Here is a 24,491-nt window from a genome sequence, read left to right on the forward strand (position 1 = left end):
ATGAAAAAAGTTAACAAAGGTTTAATTTATTTTTCAACTAATAGTTGCAATCTAATGCTCACAATAATATTCAAAACACTAAGTTCAGCAAAGTTGTGTACAGTAAGATTGCTTTTCATTGTAAAAAAAAATGCAGATGTTAACTGTACAGTTGTCTTAAAAGCAGTGTAAAAGGTTATTGGATGAAGTTAAGCTCCGTTCTGTGGCTTTTCATGCTTCCCCAACCCACACGATTGTGTTGCCTCGTGTTATCTTGGATATCTCGCAGTTCAATTTGTTTTGTCTTGCTCCTATGATAAACAGGGAATCCTTAGCTGGAGTAACAAGGTGCTGTCCAAATAGACCGCTGTTAACTATTGCCCTGTTATTGCCATTCCACAACCAGTCCTTTGGTTTAATGGGAACTTTCAAGCCCTTAATGAATTTAACATTCCCTGTGGAGAGCTCCAGAAACAACAGATCGGTTTGAAAACGGGAGCTGGCGTAGATGTAATACTCATTGGCTTCTGTGAAAGATGACTGGAAGGTCACATCAACAATGTGTAGATTTGTAGTAATTTCAAATGCAGACGTGATCTCACCCCGGAAGGTAACAGACTGGACTGTAATTAACCCCTTGTAATCATCTGTGCTGACTAGGTAGTGCCCATCAGGGGAGATGTATGGAGTACCTGACACCTTATCATTGTATCCAATTACAGAATCAGTGACACTGTCAATGATGATCTGTGACTGAGGCAAGCTTGAGCCATTTGTCTGACAATGGATAAAGTAATAGCCACCCAGATGAGTGTAGGCCATTGCCTCTGGGATGCAGCTGTAGTTCTTTAGGCTGATTGTTTTGATGTAGGCCACAGTCTCTAGATCAATCTTGTGAAGTGCTGCTTCTGAGCTGTGAAGAATAAATCCAAATCTAAACAAAAAAACATAAATGATTAATTCTCCATGAAACCTTGCTTTTTGGAAAAAAAAACAAAAGACCATCTTACATAAAGAGAGTTTGCTGATTGCTTTGGGTTATATCTGTTCAGTCATTGTAGCCAGCAGAAGAACCATGGAAAATCTTGGAAACTCTAGAAAAACTTGTTTTACAAGTCCATCATATGTTATGATAGAAGAGCAATGAACACTCACTGACATTCTTTCCATGTTAAACAAGGATTATTTATTAAAAGAACTGCAGTCTCCTTACGACAATTATCATCTACAGAAAGGTTTTCCATGTTCCTGTGGTATGGTTCTGCAGTTAAGGAAGGTGACCTGTCCATTTTAAAAAAAAGGCAGCTGAACAATGGGTGATTCTGTGGTATATTTGTGAATAAATAAGTCACGTATGCATGTGACACAATGACATCATATGTGACACGTGGTAGTTCTTTAAGGCTGCAATAAAGTGTATCCATATATTCTGAAGCCCCTGGTGCCTCCCAGTTATGGTATTTAACAGCTAAACAAGACTGGCTTATGGACCACCTCAGCATACTCGACAGATACACTCAATTATGCTGCAACATAACGGACAAAGAAACATGATGACCCTCTACCTGTGTGGGCAGCCCACATAGGATCACCTGCTGTGATTGAGTACTGTGTCAGGAATGGTTGCATGCCACTGCGTGACGCAGGATAATCAATGAGGCAGAGGTTACAGCATGCAGCTCCAGATCAGTGATGAGCTTTTTGAATATCTTGAGTTTTGAACGCAAAGGCTGTCGAATGCTACATGTGAGACACTGATGTTTCAGAGCGGGTCATTTAATTGATGTCTCATTGGTGATTTCAGCTTGATGTGTTCCTGGTCACTTATGTGAGTATTCAGTGAAGGTTTCACCCAAACGCTCCAGTTTATGTTGGTGAGAGAGAGAATGTCAGGTGTCAGACTTGTGACATCTTTAAGTTTGCAACTGATGCTGGATAATAGTCCCAAATTACCTGGAGCCAATATACCCATAAGACTTCCAGGGTCATCCCTCGATTGTGTTGGGTATTTAATATACAGTTAGGTAGATTTAATATAATTCTAATTAATGAGGATTGCTGAGGAAAAGTGTATGATATATTGAATGGTGATTCTGGATACAAAACATCCTTAATAAACATCTTGGCCCTAATTTACAATTAAAATATGAGTTCAGTGTCTTTACAACATGAAACTGACAGAAAATTTTCAATGGAAGCAGGGTAAATCAACTAACTTGATGTAAGCTGCTTCAGTAGTCATTTTTATGCAACAAGATAGTTTTGTCAGTAGGTCAGGCAACGGGCAAATTGGGAGCTAACTCCGAGAAGGCTCTGCACATAATGAGAGAGCTAACATTTCAATTCAATCGTCTACAATCAGAACAGGTCAGAAAGGTCTGCATGACCCTTTCTCTCCTGCTGAATGCCATCTGCTGTGGCCAGTGTTTTGCCATGTGCAGATCCTGCCTCAGTGCTAACCTCTATGTTACATGCAGTGGTAGTAGTTGAGTGTGTGTGTTTATACCTTAATGACCACCTTGCTATTTTGCAACTTGGCCGGTTCTTTGCTATCTGAAAGAAATAAAGTGCAAGGTCAGGGCTGTAGTGAGGGGACAGGGTAGAGAATTAAGAGGTGCTTGCTTGTCTCATTTGTTGCTTGTACATCTGAAGAGATGTGGGATAACAGAATGAGGAATGGAAATTCTTCTGTGGGTTCAAGCCACTGACCGCTGCTTCAGCAAAGACCACTTTAAGGAAGATGAATGTTGTTCTTTCATGCGAGTACATTCACTGTCAGTATCTCCTGCTGGCTAGCTGCTGTTGACTCCAAGGCCATTGGTACACTTACTGAGAATTTGGCTGCCAAGCTATTGCTGTTGGTTCTGAATCTCATGTGAAAGCCCATCACCCGTTGGTCTGGTTATTTCCAAATGATACAAAATAATCTTTTCATTGCTTTATTCATTTTTTGTTTGCATTTAGACCAGTAAGTGAGTAAGCAGCCTCAGCTGAGGTGGAAGCATTTTGTTTACTTGCCCTACCTAAGACTTTAGCACATAGGCAAGGTCATTGAATATTGTCTTATACTGCATTGTAAACAACAATTGACTTCTGATGCTGTCATGCCACCTGCTCCCACAGTCTTTGCAGAGTCCCAGACTTGTCAGAGGACTTCATTGACGTTTCTCCTCCCTTCAACCACATCCACCAAGGCTACCATTGTAGTTCAGGAAAATCTAACAGACCTTTTCTCCAACCTGTTATTTTTTTAATGTTTCTCTGGTCAATGTCTGTTCCAGAACACCTGCCAACACCTAGCCACAATACTCCTCCTCTTTGAGGTGCAAGCAATGCTGGAAAAAAAACTGGCCTCCTCCTGAAGTAAATAAGGCAATGAACAGGTCAGATGGCATTGACTGTGTACAATGATTATGTAAATGAACAGATAACATGAAATTCACATGCTTCTTGCATGGTAGGATGTAGTTAACTGTACACTGGAAACCCCAGGCCAGTTTATGGAGGTGAACCAATCTGTACACCCAAAGTATCTTTTGATGATTCTGGGCAGAGCATTGACAACTTTTTTGATATTCAGCTTGGCCTGCATGCCCTTCACATTACCATTTAAAAATGAAGTAGCTTCCTCTGATGCTGACATATCTAAGTGGTACATCTGACTAAGGGTAGACTAAAGAATTACATTACTCAAGTCACATGTAGGACATGTGAACAAGCTTCCACCTCATCTGAGTCTGCATGCTCACTTTCTGGACTAAGTGCAAACAAAAACTGAATAAAATGATGAAAAAGTTATTTTGTATCAGTTGGAAATAACCAGATCAGTGGGTGGTGGAGTTTCACTTGAGATTCAGAACCAGCAACAGTAGCTTGGCAACTGAATTCAACGACAGCAGTTTGCAGACACTCAGAATTAATGATGTTATTATTGGTAATCTGAATAGTGTACCAACAGGTTTGGGTTATTCCTGATCCTTTAATCATTAATGTACTTTTCTGAAATAGTTAATAAATATGCACAATCTCTGGAACTGCGTATTGTGGGTTTGGATTCATCAAACAACCATATGTTATAACTTGGACTGCAGATCTTTTCTCCCATCTCCTGAATTGCCAACCCATCCCCTTATTGTCTCTAGATCTAATACCAACAGGACATACTCCCATCACTCAGTCTAACCTTCTGAACTTGCAGCACTCTGTTCACTAAGGACAAATGCTGACATCATCGTCATCAAACTCGCCGACAAAAATGGCACTGTTGTGGTCTTGCAAATTGATCTGTCTCACAGGTGCCAACATCAGTGCTCAGACATATCCTTAGAGGGCCACGAGCCCATCATCAAACATCAGCCCATTGTCTCCCACACAGTCATTGACCTAATTTCCTTGGGAGGTCTTCTCTCACTTCTATCTTCAGCCCAAGGTCCACAAGCAGGACTGTCCAGGGAGATCCACTGCTTCAGCCTTGCTGAACTTGTTTCTTCCAACCTTGACTCCACCATTCTCCCCTGGTCCACTACCATCTTTGACATTTTGGATGCCCTCCATCACTTTGGCTTTCCATTCTCGGGTCCCAATGGGTTCATCTTTACCATGGATGTACAATCCCTCTACACTTCTGTTCCACTTCTTCCTTTGAAAAGAGACCCAACCAGTTCCCCTCCACCAACGCAAGAACCTTGCCTTATAAAAACCAATAAGGTTGTACCTAATGTGATTGATGATGAGATTGGTCGGAGGAATGAAAAAGTCATCAACACGATCAAACTGTTTGCCAACCGGTTGCGTGTGGATAGTATGATGGTCTCCATTTCCACTTGCTTGGGTGATAACCTGCAACAATACAAGTCTGAATAATCAGTCATGCAACTCCAAATTAAAGTCTATTGTTCAGATCTCTAAATACTAATTTCAGATCTTGGTGCCTTCAGTTCATTTTTTTGACATTTACTTGAAAATATTTTTAGAATTATCTTCTGGGTTATGACTCCATAGACACTACCTCTATTTTACTGTCTCATCCAAGGAAGTATTCTACATTTGTAACCCTGCATTGAGTGGGTTATTTAATTGAAGGGGACACTGCAGCTGAGAACAACACTCTGCTTATCAGGTATCCCGACACATGGGTTAAAATTTCAATGGATGGAAAATCAGATAGGTCCCTCAAGAGGGGTGCAACTGCTCATACTAGAATGTTGGCCAGATCATGAAAATGGGACTCTTGCTCCTGAACTTTCTAGCACATTGATCTGAGCCAAGAACTTCAAATGATTTATTTTTAGTTGCAACTCAATACAATCAGGATATTTATACCACCATGAGCACAATGACTTAGACCAGTTAATTTTGTACAGTATGGATGCAGAGTTTCTCTCCACAGAATGCTGCCTGATCTGTTATGTGTTTCCTGCACGTTTTATTATTTCAATACAGATTGGGTTGAATTCAAGGCAGCTTCTGGATTTGTATGCCTCACTGAATTTCTTACAATGGAACTCTATATATCATATCATTGGGTACTTGCAGACTTATTTAGAATCAAATATTTCCAAGTGAAATTTCATCAAATCAATATTGACCTGCTTGGGTCAGTGGACACCGCATCTAAACACTCATTCCTGAAGCATAATTAATATCATAGTGGACAGCAGGAGAACTTTTCTTTCTCTTCATTAACCTCATGACTTCAAACTCCTACCAATTTTACATAAACTGGGAAGGTTATTAAAAACTGCCATCAACTGAGTATTTCCAAAACACCGTTCTGGAGATTTTATATCTTATTTTTTTCAAATCTCCATTGAATGGCGATATCTAGAGTTTTTCTCAGAAAAGTGATTCTGATTTTAGATTTTAAATCTATTTTCCACCAGTTTTCCACTGCACAGAGGGAGTTGAAATTTCCTTAATGCAGTGAAAAAATAGATCACTATCAGAGTTAGGTTAATTCAACAACATGGCATATATTCTACAGAATGAAATGTTTCAAGCATTTTTATGTTGTATGTTAATTTCTTAGAGCAAAAGAGCTCCCTATGCCAAAAATCTGTGCAAATAAAGGTTTATGGCCCGGTTTTGAAATTCCTCAGTCAGGCTTGACCTTAAATCCAGCCCTGATTGCAGGGTTTCGACTGAAATGTCGAGAATTCCTTTCCTCCCACAGATACTGCTTGACCTGCTGATTTCCTCCAGCAATTGTTTGTTGCACCAGATTCCAGCATCTGCAGTCTCTTGTCTCCATTGACCTTGCATTTTGTGTAACTGACTATATCAATAGGAGCTGGGTGAGGCAGTACCAACATCCATTTTCCACCTCACAGAACTGTCCAAAATATGGCCCACATTGATATGGAGCTGGTAATATCAGCAAATTTTTTGATCAATTTCATTCCATTCCATTTCATTTTGAGCATTAATGAATTCAAGAAAAGGATTTTTAGACGATTGTATTTATTTATTAAGAAACAGAAATGGGAGTAGGCCATTCAGCATTTCATGCTTGTTCTGCCATTCAATCAGATCATGGGTGATCTATTATCTCAGTGCAACTTTCCTGTACTAGCTCAGGTCCTTTCATTCACTCATTTTCTAAAAATCTCCATCACCCTCTTGAATAGAGAACTCCAAAGATTCACCACCCTCTGGGTGAAGAAATTTCTGCTCAACTTTGTCCTGAATAACTGGCCCCTCAATTTGAAATAGTGAGCCCTTGTTTTAAGACATCCTCACCAAGAATCATCAGCTTTTCTTCTACCCTCGAAACCCCTTAAGGATTTTGTGTATTTCAAGAAGCTTGCCTCCTATTCTTCAAAAAGATATAGTACAGGCCCAGTCTGTTTAATGTCTCCTCAATGAAAAATTGTCAACATGGATTTTCTGGGTTTGTCAAAGTATTAGCCTAGAAAATCCATCCCTCCTGTCTTATTGATGGAGAAAATAAAGTAGAAACTATATCAGCTGGAGTTGCAGGTTATGATTTTATTTTTACTATTTATTTGATGTATTCTCTGGTGTATTGGAATATATATAGATTTAGAAAGTGTCAGTACTCCAGGATATGAAAAACCATTCTACACAACAAAAACACTCAAAATATCCAGTCTTAAGCCATGTAAAACAAGAAGACCTGACAAGCTGAAAGCTCATAATCGGGATATCAGCCATTGGAAGCTAGCCAGTCAATAACAGAGAGCAGAAGCCAGTCAGTAATAATTAGCTGCCTGTCATCTGTCCAAGTGCAGCCACCAGTCGTGAGGAGCTACTCAGCCTCCATCACCACCAGCTGATCAAACCACAGTCAACCCAGCACCAACAGTCAGCCACTAGAACATGCTCTCTAAAACCAACGGCAACCCACTAGAGATCATCCAACTGCTAGTAATAACTTTCCAAACCGCAGCCAACCACTGTCAGAAGCCAGTCTTCAGCAAGGCACCAACAAACAGCTATTAGTTCTCAATCAAACAGCTATTAGTTCTCAACAGGCCATCTCCAGGCAATTCACAGCCATGTATGAGCAGACAGTCCACAGCTGAAGACCAACGGCTAGCTGCGAATTCCAGGCACCCATAGATTCAGCCATCTGCCAGCCAGTTCATAAGGCAATAGTGCAGCAGACTGGAATGGAATTATAGGGAATGGATTTAACCTGCAGACCCAAGGTGGGGAGAAGGACAATGGAAAGTGTCCTAGAAGGAGGATCAAAAGCTGGAGGTTTGGTTAAGGAAAGGAAAGGAATGGACTGGGATTGGGAATTACAAGGACAAGATTTGGAAGTTGAAGTCCTGGAGATGTACAGCATAGGGTCTAAAATACTGTATAGAAATAAATGGTATAATGCTGCCAGTTTCTTACAGGTGAGTAAAATTAAAAGTACTCTTGGTCCCACATTTACTGCTTGTGTCCAGGTTTTGATAACCAAGAAATCATTAGGTAATTAATGGCAATCAAAAAAAAACTGCAGATACTGGAAATCTAAAATAAAAACAAAGTATTGGAAATTTGCGAGAAGACATGCAGCCTGTCCTGAGTATTTCCAGCACTTTCAGTTGTAATTAAAAAAAAAATTAATGGTGCTGCACGTGGTGTAGATGTCTCATAACTCTGGTGATCTGGATCTCATTCTGATCTCTGGTGTCCATAAGATATAGGAGCAGAATTAGGTCATTCAGCCCATCGAGTCTGCTCCACCATTCTATCATGGTATATTTTATTTTCAACCTCGTTCTCCTGCCTTCTCCCCCTGTCCTCTGTGTAGATCTTGCATATTTTTCCTGTGACCATGCAGGTTTCTCTTGGGTGTTTCAGTTTCCTCCCACATTCCAAAGCTGTGCTGGTTGTTAGGTTAATTGCGTATGTAAATTACCCTTAGTGTGGGTAGGTGACAAGAGAATGAGTGAGATGTTAATAAGCATATTGCAAGAAAATAGGTTACAGGGACAAATAAGTGGGGGACTGTGATTGATGGAATTGCTCTCAGAACTGGCATCGACTCAGGGGGCTAAATGGCCTCCCTCTATGTCATAAGAAAATATAAAATAGGTTAAACAAACAGAGAGAGAGAGAGAAATGCCTTGGAGAGGAATTATTTTATATTGATTAGGAAGAATTAAAGGCTTAGCTACATTTAAGTAGTTTTTACCTACTCAGAAAATTATTAATTTGAAATTGGTGACGCTACCTTTTGTTATTCCTCACAAAAGGAAGATGTGTTAATTTTCATATACCTGCAGAGTAGGATTGCTTTTGTTCACATCTCCCCAGCTGAGGACCCAAACTTGGTCATGTGACTTGTCGTACTGTAATTTCACTGGAACAGGATCTGTTGACACTGCCTATGAAGAAATTATGAGAGGTTATTAATAAGTGGCTACTCTCCACATACATGAACAGCTTGACCTCCATTTTGAAATGGGTAGCATCTATAATGCCGTCATGTAAATGTCACAATTCGTAAAGCAACAAGACAAACTAAAGTTTTATTCTACATCATGCTTGGTATCAAAATGTTCAAAATCTTTACATGATTTAAAGAAAATCTTAAAATAGAGATATTACATTTTCTGATTTCAAGTTAGTTATTGTAATTGGCGTATGATTTATTGGGAACAATAGGGTAATGTTTAAATTACTGGCCTAGCAGCAATGGGTTCTGGACCAATGATCTGGAAACAGATGTTTGAATGCCACCATGACAGCTGAAGAATTTAAATTCAAGCAATTAAATCTGGATTTTTTAAAATTATAGCTCATCTCAGTAAAGTGACAATGAAAGTACTGTTTTGTTGTAAAAATCCAACTGGTTCACTGATATTCTTCAGAGCAAACTATCTTCCACCCTTACCTGATTTTTTCCCTATATGTAGCTCCAGACCCATCAATGTGCTTGACTCTTAAATGCCTCCTCAGTTCTGAGGCAATTAGAGATGGACAACAGTGGCAACATTGCCAAAAAACTCCACATTCGTTCATGTAAGTGAAATAAATGAGAACTTTTTTTTTAATGATGCTTTCAAATGGAGAAACTAAAACTCCTTTGCTCCAACAGGGTATTTGCTACCATAGGCCCCTGTATTTAAATTTTTGCTTACATAAAAATTACCAGTGATTCAAGTGTAGTATTTGTAATATTGGTTGTAATAGGATAATTATTGCTTTAAGGCAGGTCTCCTTTAAGTACTGTGATTGACTGTTGTCTGGGTTCTAGCACTGTTTGCAGAAGCTTCCAAAGTCAGTATGGAGGAGCCAATGGAATTAACAATCCTGTTTGTTAGAGCTTCTGAGTCCTGGTTAGTTTGTCCAACACTTCACACTATCACCAAACAGAGGAAACCCAGGCACCATATTGGTGATGAGATGCAATGCTGTGATGGTTCAGACTACTGGAAGGGAGGCCCATAGTTTAAAAAAAGAAACTAATGTAGGGAATTGTGAGTGCAAATTAAGCTTGGAGGAAAAAGGCAGATTTTACTCAGGCTGGATGTATTGTATGATCAATTAGATAAAACAAGGATTGTGAGACATTTTTCCCCCAATAGTAATTAATATACAGTAGATGTAGCTATACATGTATGAACAATATGAAGCCACATGCAAGTGGAAGAAAGCTGTTATTTTAGTGGAAATATGATTGGATACCTATACTTGTTAGTTTATTAGAATATTGTGTGGCCACTGTAACCAAGCATCCAGAGAAATTTTTGAAAGCTATAAATTCAGTATCCTGCCAAAGGTCTATTGAAGTATCCAGGGGTTATTTCACTGTGTTGATGAATTTATCGTGGCACTGTAAATTTTGAGATGTTGCTAAACCCTGCATTGAGGGACCAGTTTGCATTTGGGTTTGCAGATGAATGCATTCATGATGTTTCTAATATAAAGGAACATGCATTTGATAGGGATCTAAGATTGCTCTTCCTTTGGAAATGGTGCTGAAGAAAGCATGGGAGTTGCATTCAGTGAAGGACATAAATGTGAAAATGCATGCTGAGCATAAGCTGACAGTTGCAGTAATGATGATATCTTCTTCCTTGGGCATAATTCGCATGGATGTAAAAGGTGGGAGACAATCTTTATCTCTTTTCATAGACCAGCAGAACAAGAGGGGATATGCCTTTGCAAACATTCCAGGCTTTCCTATGATGCAAGGGAATGACCACAAATAAACTAATGCCTGGCAGCAACTGGTTTATGTACAAGTCAGAAGATTGAAAAGCACTTTCAACATTTGTCACAGTACTCCCTGTAGACTTCTACAACTTGAATCAACTGCAGAATCACCAAGCATTTGCACAATCAGAGCAGTAGGCAGAAGACATTTGCATTCAACTATAAAGTAATTCATGGTCCCTTTTAAGCAGCACTGACGTGTTGTTGCGGTATGTGGGAGGAGGGTGGGTGTAGACATCCAGCTGCTAAAGGTTTGTTCAGCCATGTATGGTTAAGAGAGGGTGTATTGTGGAGGGCCAAGGCTGTCACGTGACAGCGTGGCCCAGCACCTGGTTGAAAGCCACACCACTGTCAATCAAGGCCTGGCTCCACCCCCACTCATCAGGGTACACCTGATGATTGGCTTCAGTAAACACCTTTGTACCTGGGCCCGGGTCATTGTCCTGTTCAAACTACCTGGGCTGGGCCACCCCCAACCCTACGACACTATAAAGAGTGCTCCATTTGTTGGTTCTGTCTCTTTGTTGCCCCAGAGGAATCATGCAACAATGCTGGAGAGACCACCAGTAAGCTGTGCACTTCAACAGGTTTGGAAGCATCTTAAATTAGGATTCCCTGGGACGTGGAGCCATGCTTGCACTGAGTCAAGGGGTGGTGGCTAGCGTAGTGCTTTTCCTTGATGGTTTGTACCCAGTTCGTTGTTTGTGTATTTTACCCCGTTGCGATTTTCCCCCAACATGCTATCACCAGTGTGTGTGTACGTGTGTTGCCCTCATGATCTTTTCCTGCATTTGTCTTTGTAAATAAAATCCTTCTTTGCCAGACTGTGCTCAGAGTCCATTACTTTCAAGACCTCGAACTTGTCTCATAACAGAGGGTTTAGTTACAGTGCTTTGCTTCAAAATGTTAGCAAAGGGATCAAATCATCTATTGTCCTGCAAACTTCCAACTGGCATATTTGAAAGACTCTATGCAACTTGTGTTATAATTTCCTTACATGAAGCAGTTATAATTTCGGGCTCCGAGATCCTTGTGAGTCTCCAAATTATGTGCAATATCAAGACAAATTTCATCTCTTGTTTCCTCCCAGACAAATGTGATATTTCCATTTCTTACAGCATTCTTTCTTGTGGTTTCCAAATGTCAGATTGTAATATTTATTTTAATTGGCAGCTACTGGGAACTAAAGGAACCTGCCCAAATTCAGTTGTCAGTGAACGGTCAATGGCCACTAGAAGTTTTAGCAAGACTATTAATTTTAGCAAGACTCAAACCTATTCCATTTAAGTTTATAGGGAACATTTAATCCTTTAAGAAATGCAAACCATTATCTAATATATTAATTAAGGTTACCTGTAAGACTTTCTGAGACGGAATGTCAATGATCAGTATCCGGCTCAGTGTCGGTTGGGAAACATAGATGTACTTGTCTCTGATGTTGACAGCAGAGGCCCAAACACAATGTGGAAGGGTTTGCCCTTCTTCAGAGGGACATATTTCTTCCTGTGAAGAAAGATAATGTTTGAGATTTTGTCATTAAGGACATTTCTACTACAAAGTCTGAACCAATTACTCAACCTGGGCCTGTTCTGTCTAATTTTTGAATAGAGCTGTACCTGTTAGTTTTGCAGAGTACTGAAACAATAGTTTCTGAACGTGAATGGCAATTTTGAATATATTCATTCAAGATATATGGGTTCGCAGGCTGAGCCAGCATTTAATTGTGTTATAGGAAAGAAACCTTTAAACGTGAATATCTATTGGAACCAAAGAGGAAACTGCTTGATTGTTAAATGCTTCGCCATTAGATAATTGTCTTTTAGTAGCATGAAACTCCAGCTTGGAGCAAATATTCATGTAGTCTGAACATTGTTCAAATTAGAGTATTTGGAGTAGACAGAGAAAAAATCTTACCTCCTCATGAGCCTAGGATTGTACCTGGCTTCAGCAATGCAGGGAATAATATTCTAAACCATTGCACCAAAACCATTTGTTTCTGCTATCTCTGTATACCTTATTACATTTTGAGTTAAGATGTGCAGCAACATACCAATGTGATTGTTTTAATTTTTGCATCACTGAAATTTTATTTGATTATTGAGGCGGTGAGGGAGGGATATTCATGGCATATCCTACCATGTTTTTTCAGAAGATCCTTGTGGAAATTCATCTTCTAGAGCTACATTTTGTGACATTAACATATCTCAACTTTCAGAAGGCATTAATTAAGTGCTCAAGCTTTTCTTTTATTGCTTGTATCCCACAACCCCATTTAGTCCTCTAAAATGTAGCTAACCACTATCCTGTACATAATTAATAGGTACAATATTTTAGTATGGGAAGGATTTGTGATTTGAAATCCATATCTTACAAATACTCCAAGGAATGTGTGTGATGGAATGCTTTTCAGATGTTTTGTACAGTACGAAAATGGTTACCAGAGGATGATAGCTCCATCTGCCTGATAATGGTGGAGGATGTGTGGGGAGAAGCCCAATCAATATTTGTGATCAGGTATCATTTAAATAGAGTGGGAAATATGCAGTGCTGAACAGCTTGTAAACAGTTTGCTTGGATGGGTAAAAAATGAACCTGGGCAAAGATCACTGGAGTTTGCCACAAACCTTTCTTTTTTCAAAAATAGGCCTTCAAACATTGGTCAAAAGTATGGAAATTTAAGCAAGGCAAAAATACAAATAAAAGGTCTGACATCTGGATGCTTAAAAAGAAATGTATAGAAATATTTTAAACTTACAAAGCTTACAATGATCTTGTCACTAGCTTTGATCTGTCTTCGAATCTCACATCCTGTAGGCTGAATAACTGTGATTCCATCATCAGAGAAAACATAGAACATGTTTCCAACACTTAGCCCTTGAAGACAAAACACAAAAATGTTTCTTTTGCACACATGTTGGGGAAAAAAATGGAATGTTTTAATATTATTTATTTTTAAAGCTCTGGAACAACTTTGAAAATAGTAAGGGAAATAATAAGGAAAAGCAATGTTGAAGGCACTGAAAATGCAGCCTCCAAAGAAAAAGGAAATTGCACAGACGTGTTTGTCAATTTAACAACTTTCTATGACAACTCTTGGCATCAAGAAAGGCATTAAAACAACAATACAGCGAATTTGTGAAAAAATGCAATAGGGTCATTTTCCATCAGTGCATTCTCAAGGTATAACATTAACTTGCCCACAATACCTCAATGACAGGCTTGAGGAACATTTGTTTTGCAGCTGAAAGTTAAATCTTATATAGTCTTAAAGTCTGGAATTTTCAGATCTATGCATGCTATATATCACTTGGTTCCTGTAAAGGATATATTTATGGGTTATTCTTTTTAATAACATACAGGGCCAAGTGTTATGATTTGGTGTTCTAAACTCAGCTCTCTGCAATGAGAGCATGTATTGGTGATACGGTGCAGAGATCAGCCCTCACTGATGTGCTTCCATCTCTGTGATGAATGGAAAATTCTATGGACTGCAAACTCAGGCTCGCTATAAAATGTCTGCTATGTCACTGTCAAAGGCGGCTCTACATTGGTAGTCCTAAACCTTAAAAGGTAGCCCTCCATTGATAGATTGTTTATTATAGAAGGAGACCTTCTAATTTGCAAGTTTTTATTTTTTCCTGAAATTTGGTCAGAAAAATGATATTAGCTGCCAGCAAAGTTCTTCAGTCTTGTGCCAAAAATATGCTTGAAATTTGTATATTAACACAGCCATTGCTAACCAGTAGATATGCAGTTGCAACCTCCTCCCCTCCTCCCCAGAGTGACATTGATCTGGTACGTAGATATATGACACAAGTGACTAAAATGAAGTTCTCCCTGCATCGACTAAAACAAGTGACTATGCCACACTGCATTATTCTGAAATTGATATTTCTAAGTATTATTTGGCTTAATAATGATTTTAGAATTTATCATTTCTCTGTGCCAGAAACAAAAAGAGTAATTATTAAGGTTAATCAGTCAAAAATATATCATCTATTAATTGGAACACTATAAGTTATGTATACAATAATTTGCAATATATATATGTTATATTGCCGTACATATTGATTTACGTAAGATTTCTGAATTATATCTGCAACAAATACTGATAACATAATGGATAATGTTATTTATTAACTTGTCAATATATTTGGCTACAATAATGTATAACATTCAAATTGTATATATGTATTTTCATGTTGACTATTCTGTGATAGCATTTTGACAATTGCCAATTTATAATTATGAAAGTTCAAGTAGCTCATTTGTCAACAAATGTTTATTTAACAATTTATCAACATCTACTGAAGATAAATTGGTAATCCTGCTGTTCACCTGTAATATTGGTGAAACAAGAAAATCACCATAAACATCAATTTAAGTCAGAGGCTAGTTTGGGCAAAGATTTAATATAATGTAAGTGACAGAAGTACTTTTTCAATCTACAATGTTTATCTAGAATTAGTAAACTGATTCTTGGAGTGAATCTTTAAGCAGGATTCATATATGTAGGTGTTTAGCCAGGATCATTGAGCCAGTCAACAGAACATTTGAAATCTAATAAAAATAGCTTCTGGAAGAATATAGTGCAAGTGGGTACTCTGATTCAGTGGGCAAATAGCTGGTTGATCAATCCATTGTGCCAGGTAGGGTCTAACAGCTGACTGTTCTACCCTCAAGCTTTTAAGGAATCTAGAGTTTCCTATCCTGATGGAAACTAGTATGTGTAGATCTCATCTGAGGACATTAAGATTTTTGTGTGATATCTGCTGTGCTATAATTTCCCAGTACTGTTGTAATAGTTCAGATTTCTGCCTGCCTAATAACTGACTAATATATTGAAAATGCACCCTTGTGAATTAAATAATAGCTTATTTCATCACCTTTAGGAGAGGACAATGAAGGCAGGAAAAATTGAAAAATAGACTGTTTCTTCACTTAAAATAAGATCTTACTAATGAATTAGTGTTACTTAAATATTTTGTTAACAATCCTTTCTACTTTGAGTGTAAACCAAAATAAAATTTACTTCTTTTCCTAAGGTTTGAGTCGTTCTTTATTTAGCTGGCTACTGAGTTTCCCCTGTGTATCTGTGGAAAATGCCATTGGCAAATAAAGAAATTCTAATCCTTATCTTCGGCAACGTGACCGTTAAAATCGAGCATTAGGAGATGTAAGGCTGGGTATTCGAGTGACTTGGATTAGAGAGTATTAGCTATAAGGAGAGGTTGGAGAAACTTGGACTGTTTTCTTTGAAGTGTCAGAGGCTGAGGGGTGCTCTTATGAGAAGTGTGGATAGTCAGAGTCTTTTTACCAGGGTGGAAATGTCAAATACTACATGACATTGTTTCAAGGAGAGAGGAGGAAAGTTTAAAGGAGATTTACGTGGCAAGTTTTCATTTACACAGAGTGCTGCCAGGGGAAGTGGTGGAAGCAGATACAATAGCAACATCTAAGAGGCAATTAGATCCATGAAAAGGCTGGAAATTGAGGGATATAGATCATGGGTAGGCAGATGTGCCATTTAAATCAGCATCATGGTTGACCCAGACAGCATGGGTCAGGGCCTGTTTTGTGTTGTACTATTCTACTTTCTTTGACCCTCCATACATTCTTGATCACTTCTTACCAGAAGAACTATGTTCTTTCTAAATAAGATAAATTTCCTTCTATTCTCCTGCTCCAGATTAAAATGACTGTTGAATTAGAACAAATAACAGGAACATTCTTTTCCGATTTAGGGTCTTAAGGGATTTGATATCAACATTTCATACAGCTGTGAGATACGCTGGAGCTCCTGGAGGATGGACTTCCACCCATGATTTCCCCATTTAGCAATTTCTCAGGCCTTTGGCAAGGGAAATGTGAGTAAAAAATTTTCTTCAAACAATGAACAATTTGAAGCAATTGGCAACAGTGGATTTCTTCTGCACTCTTAGTGGCTCAATGAAGGCCATGTTTGCTAAGGTTCAGCAAGGGAACAGGATGGGAACCTAAGTGGTTGAAGCTCACAGAATCTGAGAGCAAGAATAAATTTAAAGTGGAAGATAAAATTAATAAATTGTTACCATGCAGCTCATGGAAGGTTTTAGATTTGAGTAGCAGTTTTGATCTCTCAATCTTTGTTAATGAAGAAAATCTTACTCCGAACTGTTGTCAAAATTTTGGTGATTGGCCGTAATCCCCAATAATGATATTTACAGACTTTAAACATTGTCGCAATAAATTAATGCCTATTATGATGGCTGATTAATGCTTATTTAAATGATTCTTTTGGATCTTTGAATTTACTGTACAATTTTAATAATTTTCTGGAATGCAATTTCATCCTGGTTTTAATTATAACATGATTGTCATGAGGTAGTGCTTCTCTGATTTGATCTTAGTTGCACCTTCTTCCTTTCTCTCCTTTCCCTGAAGATGGTGACTCCTTCCTGTATAGAATTTCATGGCTGTTCTTTGAACCCTTTACTCTCATCTTTAGAGTCTGTCTTTGTATTAGGCAGCCAAGACAGCAATCTGTTTATCATGGGAAGAACACTGCAGCTTAATCTGATGCTTACTTCCACACACTTCCCAAAGAGGCGATGGAGTCAATAAATTAGTTAGAAATCTTGGCTTGATTTTATTTCTTTGATTAGTTTTTGTCCTTTGAATTACCATTGCTGAAATCACCATAGTTTTGAGATCACACTTGTATCATGGATATTCTTATCTATTTGTTCTAGTTTTGTGCATTGCAGACAAATACCACTCAGTATTGACCTCAGTTTTATCTGGGTTGAAAACATGGGACATGTGCACTCAAAGTATACAGAAGGAATTTGATTATCTGCAACTGGTTTTCATTCAATTTGGCAGATTTTTTTATTAGTTACCCAATCTAATGACATTTATAGGGCTGTAAGTAATTATTCTGTCACTTGCAAATCATTACATGATAAACATCCATGTTGCTCTTTCTCCACAAACAAACTTTTGCAGCCTTTTGTATCCATTTATAATGAATAAACCTGCTGTGTGTGGATTGACAATGATTAAAAAATTTTAGGATGTTGTCCATGTAATAGAAATATTCCCTGGAAGATGTTTAATTCACATAGCCCCAAGGATAATCTGGATTTTTTGTATCTACTCAGAAAACAGTAAATAATACTTGGGAAGATGAACAATACAGCCTGTCTCAGAGGTAGTGAGAATACTAGACTTGGAGGCACAGTACGGAGAAGGACCTGTTGTTATAAGTAATAAATTGTGCTACAAACAGTGGACAAGCACATGATCACTACAACACAACAATGCACTGAAGTACCTTCCTCTCGCCACAGTATGTTTGCAACTGCAGCATCAGAGATTGGAGAAAGCCAGAAAATGATTTAAAAAAAGGGAAAAAAATGTCAAAAATTTCATTCATTCACACATGCAAAGAGCTGTTCACATTTACATATACATATAAAAACGTTCATTGAAAGTAAGATACATTTCAACCTTAAATGCATTTCAGATGGTTTTACTACCTTAAATTACATAATGCATGCCTTCTATAGATTGAAGTGGGAAGGGTCAGCAATTTGCTAACGGTGCTCATGAGAGGGGTATTGTCCCTCTAATATTGCCTCACCCTGGGAGCAGATGCCTTTAACTGCATCACAGGGATGTGACTTGGATCAAACCTCACTTAAGTGATGGAGTTAAATTTGTGTCCTCTCTTGTAGTGATGCTCCAGTACCTACACAATTTAAAGTGACAATGGGTAAGAGCAGAGAGGCATTAAGGGAAGGTGGTGTGGCCAAATGTGTTTCCAGACACATTGATAAGGGCAAGAATGGGTAAATCAGCTTTTTAACAGTCATGTAGGAAATTCTTTGTGCCTTTGAAAATAGCCTGGTGAAAATTTGATTGGAGAGATTTAAGCTGTGTACCTAGGAAGTGCTCAATTTGGAAGATTACAGCAATTCAAGGACTTTGGAAAGGAAAGGGAGTTCACAGTTGGGATGCCAGTTTTCAAGGATTGAAGGAATCAAGTGCATTTTTGTAAGGTAAGTTCTATGACACTAGAGTTGAAGTAGAGGGCGTCATACCTGAGGATGTGGAACTATTAATAACAGCAGCTTAGATTTAGACGCTCAAAGGAGTAGAAAGTGCCAGAAGAGTAAGGGGTGAAACAAGGTGTAATTTGGTGATAACCTGCATGACCCTATGAATCTCTTTGAACTTGTTTTTTCAGTAGAAATTAGTCATTCCAATAAACATTTTCACATGGCCCCAGGAAAAGCAGAAGAAGTATCTTGCACAGATTGCAATAATCTCCGCACTAAAATTCTACACCATGTAACATGTCTTCAGGCAGTGAAGTCAAGTGGTTCTAGATCATAGCTGCCCAGTGCAAATAGATTTATTAACTTCAATTTCAAAATTTGATTTCAAAGAGCATAATATTGAATGCTTCTGTCACCACTGAGACTTCTAAATATCAGCTTATTGCAAAGAATTGTGATTTTAGACTGCTTAACTATTTCATTTCATTTCATTTCACATGAAACCGATATAGTTAACTTTGTTAAACAACTGTTTAATCAAGGGGGGGGGGGGGAGTGCATTTTGAGGCATATTTTAATTATACATATGCTCTTTCCAGTTGTGGATCGTGAGTAGTGAATTTCCTGAGGTCAAATAGCTTCAGATCAACTCTCAGATCACAACAGAATGGAATTATTCTGAGAAATCCATGGTCCTACCTGAAAAATAGATCAGCTAAGGAAAGCAGGAGAGTTAGTTTCTCTGAGGCAATAAGTTTAACAGGTACTGTCTGTCATATTTCTATAAAATTTATCAGTCAAAATTATTTTAAAAACAGTTATTCATCCTAATTATACCTCCTCTTTTAACTGCCAATAATCATCATGTAGATTATTGTGGAATTACAAATTAAACAATGATGGTGACCAGAAACCATCCTGAAGCATTGTAAATATCTTACAGAATATAAAATGGGCAAAAGGGTGATTTCAAGGTTACAATCACCTTTCAGGATTTCAAGACCTACTATCAAATTATTCAGCCTCAATGATACTAAAGCCTATTAAATCATTCTTAGTTGTTCGTTGTATAAAAGGGAAGTTGTCATAAAGCTTCAGTTAATTGACTTCTGTTGGTTATTTTACTTTGATTTTTATTAGGAATGAAATGTTCAACCAGTTATTGATGAATATGCTGTCTAAGAGGTTAGGTCTGGCTCCAGACTACTGGAGCCACTGTCAATTTGTATCAGGGCAATATCATGAAAAGGAACAAAAAATGGGATCGATGGCAGGTATTCTACTTGGCAGGATGTGGCTAAAGTTGTCCTGCAAGGACATATATAGGGTGCACAACTATGTACTGCATTGATGGATGGATGATTGAATGGAGTGACACTTATCCAAATTCATCAGTGTCACGAGAATGATAGAGGTGAAGAAATTTGCAAGAGGAGGTTGCCTGACACGAGTGGGTTTAAACAGGTCAAAAAATATTTCCAGCATTTTTCTGGTTTATTACACAAATTCTGAAGGTTAAGTGGTGATTTGAAGTTTAAGATATTAAGGGAAGCTGCTAGTATGTATAGCAAGAAACTATGCCTGTTGGCAAAGAATCTAAGGGAAGGGGGCATGGCAAGAAATTAGACTCAAATCTCTGAGTGATGCCAAGAAATATGTATGGCATTGGAAATTTGGACCACTTTTCCATTTATAGAAAATGATGGACAAATGTACATTTTAAATCTGTGATTTACAGATTGTGTTAAGCTATTACGAAATAGGAGACAAAGGTGGGTATGTAGAATTAGGCGACAGAATAGTTTTGTTCTCATTGATTGCTAGAGCAGGCTTGAAGGGCGAACGGTTCATTCATGTTCCTATCTACAGTCTCCAACAACCAGCAGTAAATGTGATTGGTTAAATAAATCTGATAAGCTCTTAATGATTTCTTCTGAGCAACTGCTTAAAAATACGTTGATGGAAAAATTTTTGGTTTGGATAAAATTAAGGGTGTGATTTAAAAAAGTAACTACTCCAACTGGCCTCATAGAAGCTGTGTGGCATATAACACGTATCATAAAGGACTTAATTTAAATTCTACAACATCTAAAATTAAATGAAAAGCCTTCAGGCTTAACAAGTAATAAGAATACAAAGCAATAAATGGAACCATGACACAATACATAAAATCACAAAAGGCATTTCAGAGGAGGGGATTATTGACTAGAAGTGTTGTGCAGTCAACTGGTTTTTATGCTACATTGGTCAGCAGTTTTGGTCTAGCTGGCAATTTTGAAGGGAAAAAAAATGATCTGGTCCTAAGCCAAGGTATTTTGATAAGTTGGGGGAACTCTCTTGCATCTTCTGGCCAAACAAAAATTCCCCATGAAATTTCATAGTGTGTTGTGGAGTAGCTACCAGTAGTCCCCTTTAGAACTACAATTAGGCTGCTCACCACTGTGTACAAGTGGCATGGCATGCTTAGTTCATGGGCCAGCTATTTGCTCTGTAAAATGAAACAGGAATCTTACTACTGCAAGAGCCCAAGTTGTGGATACAAGTGGACCCCTATCCAAAATCGTGGGTGTGCTGCTCCCCCTTTCAAAAGGCCATCTGAAAATTGCAAGTGGTAACTGAGGTTCATCCTCCTGATTTTCAGCTGATGGGAAATGAGAGCTGGACATTTGGGAGAGCACCCCAAGAGAAATATAGAGGTGAAGGAATTGATAGCATTTCTTACATGGAGTTTGTATCGCCATGAATGGATTTAAACAGGTCAAACAGAATTTGGTTATGTTGAGGCCAGAAAGGGGACAATGATTTGTTAAGGGAACAATGAATTATGATGCAGGCTGCAGAATTTTTGAAGTTTAGGGTTGGTGCTAGATTGGAGGCTGGCTTGGAGAACACTAGAGGTTGGAAAAAAAACACCTCCAGGTTTCACTGGATGCAATGCAGAAGCAGGCAATGTCAAAAAAGTTGAATTAAAGTAGTCTTTGACTTAAGAGATATGGAAAGGGGAGTTCTGTACTTCAATAGAATCTAGTCACACTGACTTTCTTTTCTTATAATCTGTATTAGATTAATAGAACCAATCATGTTCCTATTTGGATCTTATTTTGAAATTCTAACTTGAAAAATAGACTTTTTAAACTAACATTGCCTGGTTTGGCAAGTTCATTATCCAAGCAAATCTGAAAACCAAATTTTGGCTACCCCACTGCGCTATCATTGTATCAAACATTTCAAATTCTCCATGATTAAGACTGACAGGTATATATATTTTGGATTCATTTTGTGGATTTATGATGAGAGGAGCTTTCCTAAATTAATTTCAGATTAAAGACCATCTAATTTCAGATAGACTTTCATCTGGTTATTCTGGGATTGCAGTGTTCCAACTCACTGTGACACTCAGTCCTCTCATGCTAACTTCTAATGTGACTAAAAACAGATGTTATTTTGATTATTTTCTTACACCAAATAAGCTTTGGAGAAAGTTCAATCATAACAAGTGGTTTAATGCATTTTAGACATACGAGTCTTTCGAGCTGAATCCTCAACAAAAAGTGAAGAGATATCTTCGTCAACTCCTGCATCATTCTTCGCAATACAAGTATATGCCCCAGTGTCTTCATAACGTACACTGTTAATGTGAATTTCACTTCCATTTGCTGTAGTAGAAAGACAGAATACAACAAACAAAAATGCACAAAACAATAATTCTGCATTGATGGTTACCATTTAGACATCATAACAGCATTTATATAGCATTTTTAATGTAGTAAAGCATCTCAAGATGTTTCACAAAAATAATTATCGTACTAAATTTGACACTAAGCTATATAAAGAGCCGTTAAGGAAGATGAATGAAAACTTGGACAAAAAGTGAGTTTTTTAAAGAATGTATTAAAGGAGAGAGGCAGTGAAATGCAAGATTTAGGGAAGGAATTCCAGGGCTTATACAGTTTATGACATAGCTACTGATTGAGGTACTATGAAAGAAAGGAATGTACAAAGGGAATGTAGGGAACTTGGAGAGTAGCTCAAGAACTAAAGAGTTGGTGAAGGCCATAGAGTGACGTGAAAGATGTGAAGTTTAAAATTGAGGTGTTAGCTTTTAAAAGCAGGAGCTCATAACCAGATCTACCTTCAAATGACAATGACTAAAGAATTTATTTCTTTTTATTTCTTTTCATTGTTTGAAGTGTTGGATTTGATGACATTTTTTGGCAAACATCTTCGGAGAAGTTGCTGATGCCACTGTTAGAAAGGAACCAAGCTAGCACAGAAAACTGAAGCTGGGTTAATGATGATGTCAATTAATATTGTCAGCTCCTAACGTTGTCAGAACTCATTAATTTACTGAAAAAACTTGCCTCAATTGTCATCAGGTCTTTCTGGCAGGTAATATTTATATAAAAAAAAAATCAATACAGAGAGAAAATTAAGTATGTTCAAAGTTATCATTATTCTATGTAGGCATTTTTAAGCGGAACTCAATTGTAAGTCTTGCCCTTAAACATAAGGATCATGCAAAATCCATATTTATGAACAAAAAAAAATCTTAGTCAGATCTAGAGGCAATCCATTAATGTGCAGTAGACCATTTCTACCTTAGAAATTGAAGATACAGAAATTCACAGATTTTTTTTTTGTTCCAGCAGTAATTATGTCCAGAGTGACATAATTTTCCATGCTTTTCTCCCTTACAGCAATGCCTGGAAAATATGGGTCACACTGAGGTGTGCCTGTTGTTGGGCAGTCTTGGAACAACCCTGGGCATGTCTGAGCCTCAGCTGAGAAACCCTTTTGGGAAGGTTTCCTTACTTTTCTCCTCTTCTTTGGGTCCCTGCCCTACAGTTCCATTTCCTCCCAGCCATCAATCTCACCCCCAACTCTTTGATCACAATTGAATCCATCAACTCTTGCCTTGACCCTAAAATCCCTGACTGCCATCTAACTTTGGCCCAAACTCTGTCTCCCCAATCAGCCCAGACTGTGGCCTTGACCCTTGTCTCCACAATTCACCATCCACCTCCTACCAAGCCCCAATCTGACACCCAACTGAGGATGCACTTTTGCAGCAAAATGTCAGGTAAATCCATATTTGGGAGTCAGGTATGATGAGAGTGCTGATGTTGGTGGGGAGTGTGGGTGAGGCATTCACAAGGGATGAGAGATATTAATCAAATAGCTAATTAGGCCAATGTGCAGATTCTTCTGTAGAAGGGACAGGTGTGGTATGCTCTTTCTGCCATGTACCCAAGGCTCCATTGTGTTCCCAATGGATGGACACAAGGTTCTCAGCACCATCCTAAATTCTCCTTCTCCCCCTTGGGTGGTCATGGGCCAGAGACTCCTGGGAGTCGATGGGAATGTTGCATTTCTTCAAGGAAGCTTTGAGCACATTTTTTAATCTTCCGTTCACCTGGTAATTTCTTCCCATAAAAGAATGCACAATGTAGCATCGGTTTTGGGAGCCTGGTGTCTGGCATGCAAATAACTGAGTGTAACTGGGGCCTGGGAGACATTGTTTTGAAAGTCCTTCCAGTGAATTTGGAGGATTTTGCAAAGACAGTTTTGGTGTTGCTATTCCAGTGATGGCTGCTGTAAGTAGTCCAGGTCTTAGAAGTGTAAAAGAGGGCAGGGATCACTGCTGCTTGGCACATAGTTTTGTGCCAGATTTGAGGTATTTCTCTTCAAATACCCTTTTCAGCAATTGAACAAAGGCCGTGCTGTTACAATGAAGCTGGTGGTCAATTTCATCACTGATGTTTGCCTTTGTGATAGATGGTTCTCGAGTTATGG

At 38.3% G+C, this 24,491-nt stretch overlaps 1 protein-coding gene across 1 annotated transcript in view; it reads right to left on the reverse strand.

Moving 5' to 3' along the window:
• Positions 1 to 210: 210 nt before the first annotated feature.
• LOC127569561 (follistatin-related protein 5-like) overlaps positions 211 to 24,491 on the reverse strand; it is a 440,054-nt gene continuing 415,773 nt past the window's right edge. Inside the window, exons 10-16 of the mRNA XM_052014316.1 lie at positions 22,220 to 22,354; positions 17,972 to 17,998; positions 13,412 to 13,530; positions 12,010 to 12,159; positions 8,715 to 8,822; positions 4,694 to 4,818; positions 211 to 913 (exon numbers count right to left, since the gene is read on the reverse strand). Coding sequence (XP_051870276.1) covers positions 211 to 913; positions 4,694 to 4,818; positions 8,715 to 8,822; positions 12,010 to 12,159; positions 13,412 to 13,530; positions 17,972 to 17,998; positions 22,220 to 22,354 — 1,367 coding nt within the window. The remainder of the gene's footprint in view (positions 914 to 4,693; positions 4,819 to 8,714; positions 8,823 to 12,009; positions 12,160 to 13,411; positions 13,531 to 17,971; positions 17,999 to 22,219; positions 22,355 to 24,491) is intronic.

The sequence above is a fragment of the Pristis pectinata genome, chromosome 4 (genome assembly GCF_009764475.1).
Source record: "Pristis pectinata isolate sPriPec2 chromosome 4, sPriPec2.1.pri, whole genome shotgun sequence".
Classification (NCBI taxonomy): domain Eukaryota; kingdom Metazoa; phylum Chordata; class Chondrichthyes; order Rhinopristiformes; family Pristidae; genus Pristis; species Pristis pectinata.